Consider the following 18,437-nt stretch of genomic DNA (forward strand, 5'->3'; position numbering starts at 1 on the left):
TGGATACCATCGAGTACGATGGGCGTGAGGGGTGCTAACACCTTCCCCTTGCGTAACCGACTCCCGTGCCTAGATTCTCTGGTCGAAAGACCTTGCTCTTGTTCTGAGTTAGGTTTCCTGGTATTCCTTTCCCTTGATGGGATAAATATGCTAGTGGCGACTCTGATTCCATTTTTTCGCGGTAGCGACAGCTGGCGACTCTGCTGGGGATGTTGCTAGACCTATTGCTGGTCCATTCCTAGCGAGTCGATCCTAGCCTTTGTTTGTTTCTTTTACTGGGTGTTTACTTGTTTTATATCTAGACCTTGTATATATGTTTGCATGTTTATTTTTCTGCTTGCATATCATGTTTATTTCTGTTTGCACATCATGCATATGGATTATATTCTGTGTTCCTTGGGGTCTTCTGTTCTGTTTTGCAGGTTGGGTGGGATGTTCTATGAGGTAAAAGGCCCAATACCCAGGCCAGAGTGACACATAGGATACCTAGGATAGAGTGGATAGTCATGACGCCGATGAGATGTCAGGTCTTGTCTAGTGCGATCATGAGACCCACGCCCAGTCGAGGTCCAAATGGGGTATCATTGTTGGCATGTAGATGCAACAACATTGGTGCCTTAGGAGGACTGATAACGCTGGTTGCCATTTTGACCTACCCTGACCTAGACTACACCCGTGAGTGGGGAGGGATATACATGACAGGTACCGTTGGTGACTATTTGGTTCTGTTGGTGACTATTTGGTTCTGTTGTTGACTATTTGGTTCTATTGATGATTATGGTTCTTCTGGTTCTCTGATCTATGCCGGACCTTTGATCCTATGATATCTTCTTGCTCAGAATTATTGCCTTGGTCCCTCTAAGTCGTGGGGACCCAATCTGCATCATTTTCATCATAGCATGTTTAAATTTCAAAAAAAAAAGAAAAAAGAAAGAAAAGAAAGAAAAGAAAAAAGTTAATTCTTATGTGCATGTCATTTTTCAGGGTATCCAGAAAATATCAATCTCTGTCAAGAATGGATAACAACGTGACCGTCAATCAAGGAGCTACAAGGCGCACACACACTTATACTTTCCATCGCGAGGGTATGGTTCAATTGGGACAATTGGGTGAATTGGTCACTGGTCATAATGAAACAGTGTTCAGCGACAATTATGGCAACATATTATCTCTTCTGTACTCGCGTGTCGACGAATGGGCCTTATCCACTCTTCTTCAGTTCTACGACCCAGATATCTGTTGTTTCACATTTTCAGATTATCAGCTAGCTCCCACTCTCGAAGAGTACTCTTACCTCCTCAACATCAAGATACAACACAGAGTGCCTTTTGTTTGTGTCCCGGAGAAACCTAGGTTGGATTACATTGCCAACGCTCTTTGTTTGAGCTTGGGAGATGTTCATGATAACTGGAAGAAGAATGGCGATACTCATGGCTTCTACATGAGTTTCCTGGTTGAAAAAGCTCAAGAATTTGCTGACAAAGGAATATGGGAGGCTTTCAATGCTATTTTGGCCGCTCTGATCTATGGAATTGTGATGTTTCCCAACATTCACAAGTTCGTTGATTTGGCTGCTATATGTCTTTTTATGGACAAGAATCCAATACCCACCCTATTGGCTGACACATATTATTCCATTCACTCTCGGCATGGTAAAAGGGGGGCTATTCGAGGTTGCTTGCCGCTGTTATATAAATGGTTCAAATCTCACTTGCCTGCTAGTGGTCCGTTTGTTACCTCTACTCAGAAATGGTCTCAGAGACTCATGGGACTTACTGCAAACGACATCGTATGGTATCAATTCCGAACAGGCATATCTGAAGTCATTATCAGGTGCGAAAACTTTGGTAACGTCCCGCTCATTGGGACAAGAGGATGTATTAACTACAACCCAGTTCTAGCTCTTCGTCAGTTGGACTATACCATGAAGAGTGGGCCTTCGAATAGAGAGATTTACCAATCCGTGTACTTTGAAAAGAGATCCGACCCTGTAGCGCTTGAGGAAATCAGGAAGGCCTGGAATAACATTCATATAGGTGAGAGATCCACTCTGGGAGCCAAGAATGCCATTGCTATGGAGCCCTACACCGATTGGGTTAAGGAGAGAGTCAAGACACTTTTGTTACCATTCCCGGAAGTTCCTCTCTTGTATGCACAACCCCCGAAGATATCAGAAACTATGGTATCAAGGGAACGTTTTGACCAGGTCCGCGTCGCCAATTTGAGACTGAAAGAGAAAGATAGAGATATGGATTTGAAGCGCTATTTCCTTAAACAGACAAAGAATGAACTGGCCCGTGAACTTAAAACTCTCAAAGGAGAGTCTTCTCAAGCCAGGAAGAGGGTTAGAACTGAAAAGGACGGAATAGCTGTTGCTGCTCCTACTGAAGACCCTCAAAAGGTTATAGAGAAGACTATAAAGGAAGAAAAAGAGAAGCTCAGACGAGAGTACCAAGAAGACCTGAAAGCCCACAAGCTCCGACTGGAGAAAGAAACCAAATATGAGTTGAGGACCATGAAGAAGAAACTGGAAGAAGAGACCGCTCAGAGAATAGCAGTTGAGACCCAACTGAAAGGAAGTCACCTCTGCACCGCCCGACTAGCTGAAGAGAATGTCAAGCTCAGAGATCAAATGATGAGTGAAGCAAATGCACTTGAGAAGACCTATATCCCAGAATGCAAAGGGTGTGACGAACTTAGGGATTGCTGCAAGGATCTAGACACGCAGTTATTCCGAAAGGATGAAGTGATCCAAAGCCTTGTCAAAGGAAGAGATCGGGAGGCGACTAAGAAGCTGTTTGACGAAACAAAGAAGTGGAGCGACGCCCATTTCAGACAAGGAGGACCTTTGTTCTACATTGAGATGAATTGATAATTGAAGTTGTTTGTAGATCACCACCAGATTTGTTGGATGGGGTCTCTAATGTTCTTTATATTGAAACATTGTTATTTGTGTATGAACCTACTCGCCTTAGGGAGCTGTTATGAATGAAATGAATTGCTTTCCGTTTTCACTTGATATTTCTCTCATCACGTTGTTATTTGTTCTTGACCATCAATTCGATTTGGATACTCTGAAAATGGCACTTCACATCATATGCACACACGCACCTCATGCACATCATGCACAAACAGGTACATCAGATGGTGTTCTTATTTGACTGAATAGGTTTTCTCTTTCAGCAATTGCACCTCCGCCTACACATCGCTACTACACGAGGGCTAGTCACTCACTGCAAATGGATCAGTTAAGGGACGATCTTATCCAGATGAGAACTCAGGTTACTGCTCAGATGGCTCAGTTCATGGAAGTCATGCAAAACATGGCTGATCGCCAAGAGGAGCTCAGGACCCGAATGGACACAGTTGCTCAGGTTATTGCGGACCCCCCGCAAAGAAACCCTGCTGATATTCGTGTCAATGGTGAGCCTGTGATCGGAGGACTTGGTGTGATTCCTCCTGCTACCACTCAAGGTAATCCTTATGGGCCTCCCCAGCCCATTCCTGAAGGACAAGCCACACAACAAATCAGAAGAGTTGCTGCCATCCCCGTGTTGGAAGAGGATCGACATGAGGATCTATTTCCTGAGAGTGAGTTGGGATTTCCACTTGATGCTGGAAGGTTGTTCAGAGGACTGGAGGAAAGGATGAGGGCCATGGAGGGCCAAGGACTTGGTATGGACATTAACGACTTGGGTTTGGTTCCTGGTGTCCGCGTGCCGCCGAAATTCAAAGTGCCAGATTTTGAGAAGTACAAGGGGAATACTTGTCCCAAGACCCATGTCCGAGCTTACTACCGCAAGATGCATGTCTATTCTGAGGATGAGGGGCTGTTGATGCATTTCTTCCAAGATAGCCTAACTGGGGCATCCTTGGAATGGTATATGAGGTTGGAGAGAACTCACACCGAAGTTGGAGAGACCTGGTCGATGCCTTCATAAAGAAATATCAGTATAATGTTGACATGGCACCAAATCGCACTCAGTTACAGAATTTATCCCAGAAAGCTAATGAGTCCTTCAAAGAATATGCGCAGAAATGGCGCGAGCTGGCGGCTAGGGTCCAGCCACCCATGTTGGAAAGAGAAATGATGGACCTGTTCACCAACACTCTGGAGGGTCAATACTACTCCGCCTGCTCTGCATCCTCAAGTTTTGCCGAGTTGGTTATGATTGGTGAGCGAATTGAAAGTGGAATTAAGGCTGGTAGAATACAGAATCCAAGTGCTGCTAGTTCCTCCTCTGGGGCTGGTGGAAAGAAGCCATATAATGGGTTTGCTAAGAAAAGAGAAGGAGAAACGAGTGCTGCTTACTATGGTAGTGGCAGAAATCAGGCTCATCAACAAGTAGCCGCTGTGACTATCCCAAATGCTCCCTTCCAACATCAACAACAAGGGTATCAGCCATGTCAGTACCAACAACGGCCGAAATTGCCAGAAAGAGCTTTTGATCCGATCCCAATGACATACGCCCAAGTGTTGCCATATCTCCTCGATTTGAACTTGGTCCAATTGAGGACTTTGGCCACTCCTGCTAAGTCGCCTGCCAATTGGGATGCCAATGCAAGATGTGAGTTCCACTCTGGGTCACCTGGACATAATATTGAAAACTGTAAAGCGTTGAAGCATAAAGTCCAGGATCTTCTCGACTCCAAAGCCATCGAGTTTACTCCTACTCAAGGACCTAATGTTGTTCAGAATCCTATGCCTCCCCATTGAACCCATGCGGCAAATGCTATTGAGGTTGTTGAAGACACTCACCTGGTTAAGGATGTGATCGAATTGGGTTCATTGTTGCCATTATTGAAGAAGGAGTTGTTGAGAATGAGACTATACGCTGGTTGTGGATAATTCTGTCCTAATTGCATGGTCACTTCATCAGTTTGTGATAAGGTGAAAGATGGGATCCAACAGTTGATGGATAGTGGGTATCTACAGTTTGAGCGTGTGCGACGTCCTGAAATGGTTGAAAACGCAGTTAATGTGGCATCTATCCCGTATACTCCTGCCAAGATTCCAATTCCTACAAGAGCACCTCCTTTGGTTATTACACTTCTTGGTCCCGTCCCGTATAACAGTGAAAAAGCGATCCCATGGAATTATGGAGGAGAAGTTTTCTACCAAGGGGCCAAGTATGAGGTTAAGGCGCCGGTTGAGAAAGAAGATGTTGATAATGTTGTGGGCATTGGAAGAATGACGAGAAGTGGTCGTATTTTCAATCCTCCCCAGACTAATCGCGATGACAATACAGAAGCTCTAGCTCAAGCAAAAGGGAAAAGAGTGGTAGAAGATACGGTGGATCCGGGGCAAAGCTCTAACTCTGAAGATACTGTGGCCAAAGAGATGGAAGAGTTCCTAAAGATCATCAAGAAAAGTGAGTATAAAGTAGTTGACCAATTGAGTCAAACTCAATCTAAGATCTCGATCTTACAGTTGCTCTTATGCTCCGAGACACATCGAAATGCTTTATTGAGACTCCTAGGCACTGCCTTTGTCCCTCCTGAGATCTCAGTAAATCAGCTTGAAGGGGTTGTGTCTAATATCAATGCTGGAAATGGATTGGGATTCACTGATGCAGATTTGCCTTCTGAAGGTAGAAAACATAATAGAGCTTTGCACATATCTGTGGAGTGCAAGGGGACTATGCTATCTCGTGTTCTTGTTGATAATGGATCTTCTTTGAATGTGTTACCAAAGTCGTCTTTGATGAGGCTAGACTATTCTGGTGTTGAGATAAGGCCAAGCGAATTAACTGTGAGAGCCTTTGATGGCTCAAAGAGGTCGGTGTTTGGGGAGGTTGATTTGCCAGTGATGATAGGTCCTCAACTCTTCACTATTACTTTCTTTGTGATGGATATCCACCCGGCTTACAGTTGTCTCTTGGGGCGTCCATGGATCCATGCTGCTGGGGCCGTGACTTCCACATTGCATCAGAAACTCAAATTCGCCACTCAAGGAAAGATAGTCACAATATGTGGGGAGGAAGAACACGTGGTAAGCCATCTTGCGTCCTTCAGGTATATTGATGTGGAGGGAGAGGTCCACGAGACGCCTTGCCAAGCCTTTGAGGCTGTCCAGACTATCAAGATCCCTTATGTTGACAATAAGAAATTGGAAGCTCCCATGTCTTCACTAAAGGAAGCCAAAGCTGTGGTTGAATCTGGTCATCCTGAAGGATGGGGCCGAGTCTTAGATCTACCAATCAAGCATGATAAGTGTGGGATTGGATATCAGTTGGGGCAGAGTTCTTCTGATGGGTCCTTCAAGAAGCCCGGAACCTTCGTTCCGATCAAGTTCTCTAGTGCTGGCATCGTCAAAGATCATATTTGCGCTGCTGATGATGATATGGATAGTGATTATGACATTGAAGAATGGATCAAGCCGTGTGTCCCGGGACAGAAGCTTCTCAACTGGTCATCTGAAGCCATCATCTCAATTGCTCTTGATCAAAAGTAATGCTGTTTGTTTTTGTTTATCATGCAATAATTCCTGTGTTCTGCCCAAGACACAGTGAACATATGTAGGGCCTCATTTGTTGTTTTTCAATGTTAAAATCATTAATAAAAGGACGTTTTTGCATTCAAATATTTTTGTTCCCTGTCTTTCTTTTTTTTTACTTTTACATTTATAATAAAAAATATAATAAAAATGGCAACGTTTCTTATCAGTCATCATCCCTCCATTCTAAAATAAAGCATAAATCATAATCCATGCAGATTCACTTCTCCTCCAGATTCTGTTGACGACGATCTTGCTATGCCTCGTTATGACTTTGACAATCCTATCTACACCGCTGAAGAAGGGGATGAAGAAGATTGTGAATTGCCTGATGAGTTGGCCAGATTGTTGAAACATGAAGAGAAAGTGATCGAGCCACATCAAGAGCCTATTGAGACGGTGAATCTTGGCACCGAAGAGATGAGAAGGGAGGTTAAAATAGGGGCTTCTTTGAATGAGAATGTGAAAGAAAAGTTGATTGGAATGTTGAAGGAGTATTCTGACATCTTCGCATGGTCTTACGAAGATATGCCTGGATTAGATACTGATATTGTTGTGCACAGGCTACCCCTTAAAGAAAATTCTCCGCCCGTCAAACAGAAACTCAGGAGAACACGTCCTGATATGTCCAAGAAAATCCAAGAAGAGGTTCAGAAGCAGTTTGATGCAGGTTTTCTTGCTGTAACAGTTTACCCACCATGGGTCGCCAACATCGTACCTGTACCTAAGAAAGATGGGAAGGTACGGATGTGTGTCGACTATCGAGACCTGAATAGAGCAAGTCCGAAGGATGATTTCCCGCTTCCTCACATTGATGTGTTGGTAGATAACACTGCTCAATTCTCGGTTTTCTCCTTCATGGATGGTTTTTCTGGTTACAATCAAATAAAGATGGCACCCGAGGACATGGAAAAGACAACATTCATTACACCTTGGGGCACCTTTTGTTACAAGGTCATGCCATTCGGGTTGAAGAATGCTGGGGCAACCTATCAAAGAGCTATGGTTACCTTGTTTCACGACATGATTCATAAAGAGATTGAGGTCTATGTGGATGACATGATCGCAAAGTCCCATACAGAAGAGGAGCACCTGGTCCACCTGAAGATATTGTTCGAAAGATTAAGAAAGTTCAGGTTAAGGTTGAATCCTAATAAATGCACCTTCGGAGTGAGATCGGGAAAGTTGCTTGGTTTCATTGTAAGTGAAAGGGGTATTGAGGTCGATCCCGCCAAGGTAAAAGCTATACAAGAGATGCCTGAGCCGAGAACTGAGAAACAGGTTCGTGGGTTCCTGGGAAGGTTGAATTATATTGCAAGGTTCATCTCACACCTTACCGCCACGTGTGAACCTATCTTCAAGCTATTGAGAAAGAATCAGGCAATAAAGTGGGATGACAATTGTCAAAAGGCATTTGATAAGGTTAAAGAGTATTTGCAAGAGCCTCCAATCCTCATGCCCCCAGTGGAGGGTAGACCGTTGATTATGTACCTGACGGTCCTCGAGAATTCAATGGGGTGTGTGCTGGGTCAGCATGACGAGTCCGGTCGAAAAGAGCACGCAATTTATTACCTTAGCAAAAAGTTTACCGATTGTGAATCAAGATACTCACTACTCGAGAAAACTTGCTGTGCTTTGGCATGGGCTGCTCGCCGACTGAGACAGTATATGTTGACTCACACTACTTTGTTGATTTCGAAGATGGATCCGATCAAATACATATTTGAGAAACCAGCATTGACCGGGAGGATTGCCCGTTGGCAAATGATCTTGACAGAATATGACATCCAATACACTACTCAGAAGGCCATTAAAAGTAGTGTAATTGCTGATTATCTTGCACATCAACCTGTGAGCGATTACCAGTCTATGTACTTTGAGTTTCCCGATGAAGATATAATGTGCGTGGCAGAAACTTCCAAAAGTCAAGATCAAGAGGAAGGACCTGAACCAGGGGCGCGATGGACGCTCGTGTTCGATGGTGCCTCTAATGCATTGGGTAATGGTATTGGGGATGTGCTTACTTCTCCAACAGGTTTTCATATTCCATTTACGGCCAGGATTTGTTTTGATTGTACTAATAATGTGGCTGAATACGAGGCTTGCATATATGGTATGGAGGCGGCCATTGATTTGAGGATTAAAAATCTCGCAGTTTATGGAGATTCTGCTTTGGTGATTAGTCAGATCAACGGAGATTGGGAAACACGCCACCCCAACTTGATTCCCTATAGAGAACATGTGGTGAAATTGGCTCAATACTTTGATGAGATCACCTTCGATCACATCCCTCGAGAGGAAAATCACTTGGCCGATGCTTTGGCCACTTTAGCATCCATGTTCAAAGTCAAATGGGACAATGAAGCGCCGTCGATTGTGATCAAAAGGTTGGATGAACCTGCATTCTGTGGCGTCATTGATAATGTGCCTGATGAGAAACCATGGTTTTATGACATTAAGAAATTTCTGGAGACCCAAGAGTATCCTGAGGGTGCTACCCTCACAGATAGGAAAACTCTGAAGAGACTATCTGCCAAGTTCTTCATTGCTGGAGGTGTGTTGTACAAAAGGAATTTTGATTCTGTGTTGCTCAGATGCGTGGATAGACACGAAGCAGCAGAGATCATGCGAGAGGTGCATGAAGGATCCTTTGGTACACACGCAAGTCGACATACCATGGCAAGAAAAATATTGAGAGCAGGCTACTATTGGTCGACCTTGGAACATGATTGTTTCAACCATGTCGTGGTATGTTACAAATGTCAGGTATATGTAGATAGGGTTCATGTACCTCCAGTTCCTTTGAATGTGTTGACGTCTCCTTGGCCGTTTGCTATGTGGGGCATTGATATGATCGGAGAAATTAAGCCCACCGCCTCCAACGGACATCGCTTCATCCTTGTTGCTATTGATTACTTCACCAAGTGGGTTGAAGCTGCTTCTTATGCAAATGTCTCTAAGCAAGTAGTGACTCGCTTCATCAAACACCATATAATTTGTCGTTATGGGGTGCCTGAGAGAATCATCACTGATAATGGATCCAACCTCAATAATAAGATGATGAAGAAGTTATGCGAGAATTTCAAGATTACGCATCATAACTCTTCCCCGTATCGGCCAAAGATGAATGGCGCAGTTGAAGCGGCCAATAAAAATATCAAGAAGATTGTGCAAAAGATGGTGGTCACTTATAGGGATTGGCATGAGATGTTGCCCTTTGCTTTACATGGTTATCGTACCTCGGTGCGTACTTCCACAGGGGCAACTCCCTTCTCATTAGTATATGGTATGGAAGCGATTCTTCCGGTTGAGGTTGAGATTCCTTCATTAAGGGTATTAACAGATGTGAAGCTCAGCGAAGCTGATTGGGTCCAGACCAGATTTGATCAATTGAACCTCATTGATGAAAAGAGACTAGCGGCCATGTGCCATGGGCAAGCCTATCAAAAGAAGATGAAGAGAGCCTTCGACAAGAAGATTCGACCTCGACACTTTCAGGTTGGTGACCTTGTGCTCAAGAAGATCCTGCCTATTCATAACGATCCTAGGGGAAAGTGGACTCCGAATTACGAAGGGCCTTATGTTGTAAAGAAAGTCTTCTCAGGTGGCGCCATGATCCTCTCAACTATGGATGGCGAAGACTTCCCACTTCCCGTGAATGCCGACGCAGTTAAAAAATACTTCGCATAAACCTGATCAAAAACAAAAATAAAAGAAAAGGGAAAGATCAAAAAGAAAAAAAAAAAAAAGAATGAAAAAGAAATAAAGTACACCCGCTAAGTTGAAAACCCGAAAGGGCGACTTAGGCAAAAAAGGGGGTCCTGGTGGATTGAAAACCCGAAAGGGCGGTCCAGGAAAAAGAGGGACAAAAAGCGAATGACTGCGTCGTGCATTAGATCCTCGAGCATAGTTAGTCACCATAATTGGAGGGCTCACAAGGGCAAAGGATCAATCCATTCACCCATTTCGGAAAGCAAAGCAGAAGGAATATCGAAGATCTGCAAGGCATAGCAAGATTGGAACCCAATGGAATCTTTTCTTACGTTGCCATGTTTGTAAATGCTATTTGTTTTTCCTTTTTGGTGGCCCACCTCCTTAAGGAGGCCGCCTCCCGATGTACTCGCCTATGTTAGGCATTTATTTCTTCATTAATAAAAAGATATTTCACTCAAACTTTGTTTTTTTTTTACACCATTTTACTGTTACCGTTTTGTTTACAAAAACGTCCAATTATTTTGGTAAGCATTGCATTTCTAACATCGAAGTCCTACAAAAAGAACATGATCTAAAACGGATAGAATTGCTTAAAAATTTTGAGTACTTGGGATGGTGGACGAGGTAGAGCCATCGTACCTGGGGCATATTTGCTTGATTTGTTTTGCAGGAATCTCCGATCATTCAGCACAGTCGGATGCCAGTACCTACGCTTCAAGAAGTATCAGCCAAACATCTCTGTCAATATGGAACCCAAAGGTCTCCTTTCCCACAAATACCAGAGTTTATTTCTCTGGGGAACTCTCACCCGAGGTTCAAATGCTCCGCAGTGTTGATTAGATTCCCTCAAGCTTCGACAAAGATGTGGAAGTTCAAAAGGGGAGGTGCAATCTTCAAAGTTTCCAAACATGATCACGATAATGTCGCTCAAAAGTGTCATCGTGTCTCCTTCCCCACAAATCATCTGGTGCAAGTTTTTTCCTACAGAAGCGACACATTAAGGGTCGGTCAAGAAACCATCTGGTGTGGCCTCGCGAAGTCAGGACGCCAGGAGGAAGCCCCACAGAGCACTTAGGACGGAAGGCTCCCTCCGATATCCATCCATCATCTCTTGCATATAGTAATCATTGCATTCATATTACATTTACAAAATGTGTAGCATTTTCATGAATTTGAAGCATTACACCATTGAAAAAAAATCAAACATGCATAAGCCAAGTTTGTATGTGCTCCAAAGGCACAAAGTAATATATCCCCAGAAGAAGTCTCACTTTCTCTCTCCAGTGTGGATTGGATACAAAGTCATTCTGCACAAAGATCATTATTTCTTTGGTGATTTCCAGTTTGCTGAGCTCAATCATTTAGATAACTCATACTTTGTGTGTGGCATTTCGAATGATTGTCACTCTTGTAGAATTACACCCCGCTTTTCGGCCTAAAGGGACTTTGTAGTTCTTATGTTTCATAAATAACAATACTTCATCCAAGTCCAATGATTATTGGCATACTCTTTCAGATCTCGAGTCACCCTTCGTCTGTGTCTCTTTTTGAAGTCTAACCGAGGTTAGCAAACAAGGATCGGTTTCCCCTTCGGCTGGTTACATCCTTTATCGAGTCACCCTTCGGTTGTGTCTCTTTTTGAAGTCTAACTGAGGTTAGCAAACAAGGATCGGTTTCCCCTTCGGCTGGTTACATCCTTTATCGAGTCACCCTTCGGCTGTGTCTCTTTTTGAAGTCTAACTGAGGTTAGCAAACAAGGATCGGTTTCCCCTTCGGCTGGTTACATCCTTTATCGAGTCACCCTTCGGCTGTGTCTCTTTTTGAAGTCTAACTGAGGTTAGCAAACTAGGATCGGTTTCCCCTTCGGCTGGTTACATCCTTTATCGAGTCACCCTTCGGCTGTGTCTCTTTTTGAAGTCTAACTGAGGTTAGCAAATTAGGATCGGATTCCCCTTCGGCTGGTTTCATCCTTTATCAAGTCACTCTTAGATTGTGTTTCCTTTTGAAGTCTAACTGAGGTTAGCAACTTGTCTGGTCCTCCTTTGATACTATCCAACACCTTTGCTTTACCACAGAATACAAATTTTGATGGTACTTTTGGGTATTCAATCCACTTTCACCTCTCATGTCTAGAACTTGTGTCGTTCGTACATTCAGGTCCAAGCAGATTGAATAGGGGCAGCTGTTGCACCCCAAAATTTGCCCACTTATTTATTCCCCATTTGGCTTTCATGTCACATTCATATGCATACCTCACATGGGGCATTCATTCAATACATTCATTCATATCATTGTTACTGTTCAAGAAAATTGATGAAAAAGAGCTTCTGCGTGGGAGATAACTTTGATCAAAATTTAATCAGGAAATAATTTTGAGCATGAAGTATGGTTGCCTTGAAGAAATATATTCATTGAAGCTTCTTTGGTTGCAAACTGATTGAGAATTGGTTCCGAAACGGATTAATCGGGAAAGTCATTTGAAATCAGAAAAATCAGAAAATATTGGCTTTTTGGTCAAAGTCAAAGTCAACTGTCAAATGTTGACTTTTGGTGGAAAAATCGGTCAAAGAAAAGTCAAAGAAATAAATAAAATCAGGAGAATGTCAAAGATTGCCAAAATTGGAAAGTTAGTTGAAAATTGAAGTTGCCATAAAAAGAGAGTTCCAACACTTAGAATTTTTTTGAAGTGTTTAAGATTGGATGACCAGTCAACTTCAAGCACGTTTTTCACATGGATCTAGGGCTCAATTTAAAATAAGGTCAACAACAAAGTTGTTCATTTCATATTGGTCTACAACTTTGTAGTTGGAGGTTTTCTCATTTGAGTTTTAGATAAAGAGATATGGATGAGAGAAGTTGGGTGTTCATAATTGTTGAAGCCAAAGTTGCATGGCAGATTCCCAAGTCACGACCAGGCAGTGTATCAAACATGTGGCGTGCCAAATTTCAGCTTGATTTTAGAGAAATACATGTGTGCTATGAACGGAATCTTGGTATTTTCATGTTCTCTTCCATGTGATCTATCCAACGGGTCAATAATCAAGTCAATGGGACAAATATTGGAAGATATATGAAGCTTCAAAGTCACTGCCTCGCAAATCTTAAGTCAAGCATCCGGCCAGGCCAAGCCCTGAGTCACACGCAGTCATTTTCACAAACAGGTGGTGCGCCAAATGTGAGGTCGTTTATTGAGCTCCACAAATCTTCAATGGGACCAAGACAGGTACCAAACAACTCCTTGCCATATTCTCTTTCCATTAAGCTATGGTGTGTGATGATTGAATATATATTGAGCAAATTATGAAGCTTCGAAGTTGTGCCCTGGTCAAGTCCCATTTCAATCAAAACGTGAGGCCCAAGCCCAGCCAGACGCGCGAAAGCCAAGTGCAGTGACAATGCATCACCTTTCCAGGTCATTTTCTCATACTTCCAAGCAATAATTCAAAACATCACCAACATGAAACTTGCTCTATCATACATCCTCTCTACAATGAGCCAATAATGAGTCTGTTTGGTTAAGCATAGAGATAGATATAAAAGCTAGAAGTCAAGTGTTTGGAAGCAAACTCAAGCTCCTATTATCTTCCATCAGCAAGCATAGCACATCCCCACTAATTACTATAAGAGTCCATGCACAAAAGCTAAAGAAAAAGGGTACGTGAGAGCTTACTCCAATTGAACAACCCTTGCACATTAAGTTTGGAAGAGAAAGGATAAGCTATGCTACACCCCACCATAGCCAACAATACACACTCATACTATAAATACCAAAATCATACACATATTTCAGGGGACTCACTTCTTCTTTTCCAGTTTCACTCTCATTCCTCTCCTCACTCTCTCATCATTCTCATCATTTTTCTCTCTCCGCAAACAACAACCCCTTGGCTTTCTCTCTCATCTTCAACCATAACAAACTTTCTTCATCTCTCTAACCACCATGTAACCGCCATAACAAACCTAACCAACCTACTCCGGCCACCACGAACCTCCTCTATCAACACCACTCCTCACACTCTCGCTCTCTTTCAATCTCCATCATCATCACCTACCTTCGAGCTTCAATTCTGGAATTATCAAGATCTGAGCGCCAAATTCCCATAGATCCTGAGTTCATCAGAGATCTCGTTGATCTTGTGGAAGTGTGTTCGTTATCATCATCGAGGTTCGAAAGAGTGGAAAGTAGCAAACAGAATTCTGTCGTTTCTTTCGTTCAAGAACCTTTCAGGTAAACTAATCGAACATTTCCTTGCATTCAAAATATTAGGTGTAGCTCCATTGTGTGTTTAAAATGTATGACGCATCTCGTATACGAATATGGAATTGTGATTTCATGATAATAACTTGAGCTTCCATGAATGTATATCTCGTTCTTGAGTTCACTGTGCGCGTATGACTGTGGTGGTTGCTTTTAGTGTGCGTTCAGATTGAGGTTTATGTAAGATATAGGGTCTGTAGTTGCGTTCAGTGGTGATATTAGAGGAATCAAACATGAATTCTAAGTTCATATTCGAATTCCACGAGGAAATCCGAGGGGGAAGGTGGTAGTTTGGTTAGGTTTTAGGCCGGGGTAGCGCAGCTCCGGCGGTGGCGAATCGGAGACGAGGATCGGAGTTCATCTCCGACGTTTGGTTCATGTGCATGAGGTTGAGTCCGTTATGTGACGTGGCGCAGCGCTGTTGGTCTGTTGTTTTGTTTTTGGCTTATTACAATTATTGATCCGTGACGTGGCGCGTCTTAATTGGCTCATGAATCCAGTTTCGTTTTATATGACTTAAATGACTTTGCCCAATTGATTTTTATGTGCATGTTAACGTTGCATTCTTCATACCATAGTCTGAAAAATAAACACCACAGGCTGAGTAATAATTGCCACATAATAAAAATAAATGTGATGCATGAGGAATATTGGAAATAATGGACAGAAGTGAGAATCTGGGCCTCGTTTTTCACCGGGCTTAACGAGTTTCGTTTCCCCACCTCCCAGTTATGAGCCCAGTGCGTTGGTGTGAATAAATCCAGTTCATTTTCATATTACTTCTACACCCCCTGCCAGTTTTTTTTTAGAACTTAGTTTCCTTCTAATTTTTATTTTTGTTTTGTTTGATCAATTCACTTTCCATGTGGTATAAATTGATAAAAATAGTTTTTTGACTAATTAGAGTTTTTAGGAAATACTTAGTTTCTTTTAGATTTTAATTGTGGATTTTGTTGAATATTGATTGGTTGATAATAATAAAAATACATAGTTTTTTTTTTAGTTCTTAAAGATAGTCCTAAACATGAATAAAAATATAAAAATTGCTTGTGAATATTTTTCATGGTTAGTTTAGATTTTAATTCTTTCTTTTGTGAATATTTTCATATTTTGAGAAACGTCTAAAACGCCCCTAGTGGTTAAAACAACTCTTTTTGGTTAATCTCCTTTAGATTTAGTTTAGATTTTAAATAGGAATTAGAATAACATTAGATTAGAGAATAGGTTAGTGCCCCTCTTTCATTTCTTTTTCTTTTTCAACTCTAAAATACTTAATAAAAAACCTGACAAAGATCATACTGTGACTTTTCTGATGTGTAGTGAGAAAGAAATGATTGGGGCGTAGGCCCCGATGTACGTTCTTTCTCACATAGTAGAAAAGAAATGATTGGGGTGTAGGCCCCGATGTACGTTCTTTTCTACTAAACGGAAAAGAAATGATTGGAATGTAGATTTCGATGTATTTCTTATCCGCTATTTAGAGAATCGATTGTGCTGTAGACCTCGATGTGCATTCTCTAAATAGTCAAAAATAAAACTCTTTTTCTTGGTGTGATCTAAGTCGCAAAGTAAATCTCCCTTAAAAAATACTCAACCAGAAAACATTCAAAATGATTAATAAAGGCTTTGACTTAAAACAGAGTAAGGAAGCGATGCAAAGCCCTGTATAGGGTCTTCGTCATCGTGGAACTACAATAAAAGACACAAATCAAACTTTTGCTTTTCTTTTGCCTTGTTAGGCGCTTAAGAACAAGTTAAGTCCTTTCCAAAACTAGGCGTATAAGTCTCCAAAGGTCGAGCATCGTGGATTGTGACCTTAACCGTTGTTCAACTAAAAAACACAAAACAAATGGAAACTATGGAGCCGAACTACGGTCGTTCTGATTCCTGAAAGGGATACGTAGGCATTGGGTCGCGGGGCCTAAGCGAACACACTTGTAAATAATTCCTTCTTTTCCCCGTATTTCTTTTGCATTCATTCGCATTTAGGTTTAGACATAGATACACCCTTTAGATAGAAACAAACATAGGTGGATACCATCGAGTACGATGGGCGTGAGGGGTGCTAACACCTTCCCCTTGCGTAACCGACTCCCGTGCCTAGATTCTCTGGTCGAAAGACCTTGCTCTTGTTCTGAGTTAGGTTTCCTGGTATTCCTTTCCCTTGATGGGATAAATATGCTAGTGGCGACTCTGATTCCATTTTTTCGCGGTAGCGACAATATGGCCTATGGTATCCAAAGGGAAATGAGTGTCATTTGGTAGGATTCTCTGATTCAGATTTTGCTGGCTGCAAATCCGATAGAAAAAGCACCAGTGGAACGTGTCATCTATTCTCAAATTCATTGATAAGTTGGCATAGCAAGAAACAAGTATCGGTTGCATTATCTACTGCTGAAGTAGAATATGTAGCTGCTGGAAGCTGCTGTGCACAAATATTATGGCTCAAGCAACAACTCCTTGACTTTGGTATTAAGCTTGATCGCATACCTATCATGTGCGATAACACAAGTGCCATAAACTTGAGTAAAAATCCTGTCTTACACTCACGTACCAAGCATATTGAAATAAGACATCACTTTCTACGAGATCATGTAGAAAAAGGAGACGTTACATTTGAACATGTAGAAAGCAAGAAGCAACTAGCTGACATATTCACCAAACCTCTAGCAACGGAGCAATACTTCAACATTCGTAGGGAATTAGGGATACTCGATATCTCTAATTTGGGCTATTTACGTTTGTTCTCTCTTAATATTATTCCTTTACTTTATATATATATATATATATATATATATATGTTCTCCCTTGCTAACATTTTTCTTAGCGTAAAGGTAGTTCATCATCTAGCAAGGCGTCATTCCACATTGATTAAAGGCTGCCATTAAAGTTGAGAAAGCGGTAACGTTATTGTTGTTCACTTCCAAAAATATTATTGATACTATAATATGCTATCAATTAACATGCTTATAGTGACTTCATACATATATCGCTCTTGCTCATTTGACTCTCATGCTATAACTGACTACTTTTTTATGAATGCTAGCATTTTATCTATGGTTCTCTCGTTACTCTTCTATTTTCGTTGTATCTCTTTTTGATGTTGACAAAGGGGGAGATAGATGCTGAGTGTACGGGGGAGCTGTGTTGAGAGATTGACTTGTTGAGAGATAGATGCTGGATGTACGGGGGAGCTGTGTTGAGAGATTGACTTGTTGAGAGATAGATGCTGGATGTACGGGGGAGCTTTGTTGAGTCTTTATCACTTACCACCAAAGCTTCGACTAATGGTTTGCCATCATCAAAAAGGGGGAGCATGTGAATACAAGATTACACTCAAATATGTTTTTGATTTATGGCAAACTCAAATGAGCATTCAAACAACAAGGAGGAAGCAAAAAACTCAAAGAAAAGCAAGCATTGATCACTCATGACAAGTACAAGTTGATCTATTATACTTTAGGTCGACTCAACACAAGCAGAAAATACAAACTCAAAGAAATATGTTGTCTTCATCAAAACTAAGTCTTCAAGTAATTATGGAGAAGCTTGAAAATACATTCTCCCCCTCTTCAAGTATTTGCACTTTGTATATTTTTGGTCATTTGTACAAGCTCCCCCTATCTTGATAGCTCCCCCTATCTTGATAGCCTTCTTTTATAGGGCTGCATAATTTTATGAATACAAACAATATACAACAAATACAATATGTCTCTTCTCCCCCTTTGGAATTATCAAAAAGGATGGGGAAAAAGATCAAAGTGAAGAGATAATTATATAGAAAACATAAAGAAAACACATAACTAATTGATATAGAAAAGAGATAATTAGAAAACACACAACTTATAAAGCTAGACAAAGTCATACATATGAAGCAAGAGTACTATAATGTTTTGAACATAAGAACTTAAAAATAGATATACGACATAAAACATAATACGAAACATAATATAAAACACAAAGAAATTT

The 18,437-nt window shown here is 41.6% G+C and overlaps 1 protein-coding gene across 1 annotated transcript; it reads left to right on the forward strand.

Annotated features, from left to right (window-relative positions):
- Positions 1–4,864: 4,864 nt before the first annotated feature.
- On the forward strand, positions 4,865–6,454 carry LOC131613202 (uncharacterized). The gene has a single exon (XM_058884891.1). It carries the CDS (start codon positions 4,865–4,867, stop codon positions 6,452–6,454), a length of 1,590 nt encoding a protein of 529 aa, XP_058740874.1.
- The last annotated feature ends 11,983 nt before the right edge of the window (positions 6,455–18,437 follow it).

The sequence above is a fragment of the Vicia villosa genome, linkage group LG6 (assembly GCF_029867415.1).
Source record: "Vicia villosa cultivar HV-30 ecotype Madison, WI linkage group LG6, Vvil1.0, whole genome shotgun sequence".
NCBI lineage: Eukaryota > Viridiplantae > Streptophyta > Magnoliopsida > Fabales > Fabaceae > Vicia > Vicia villosa.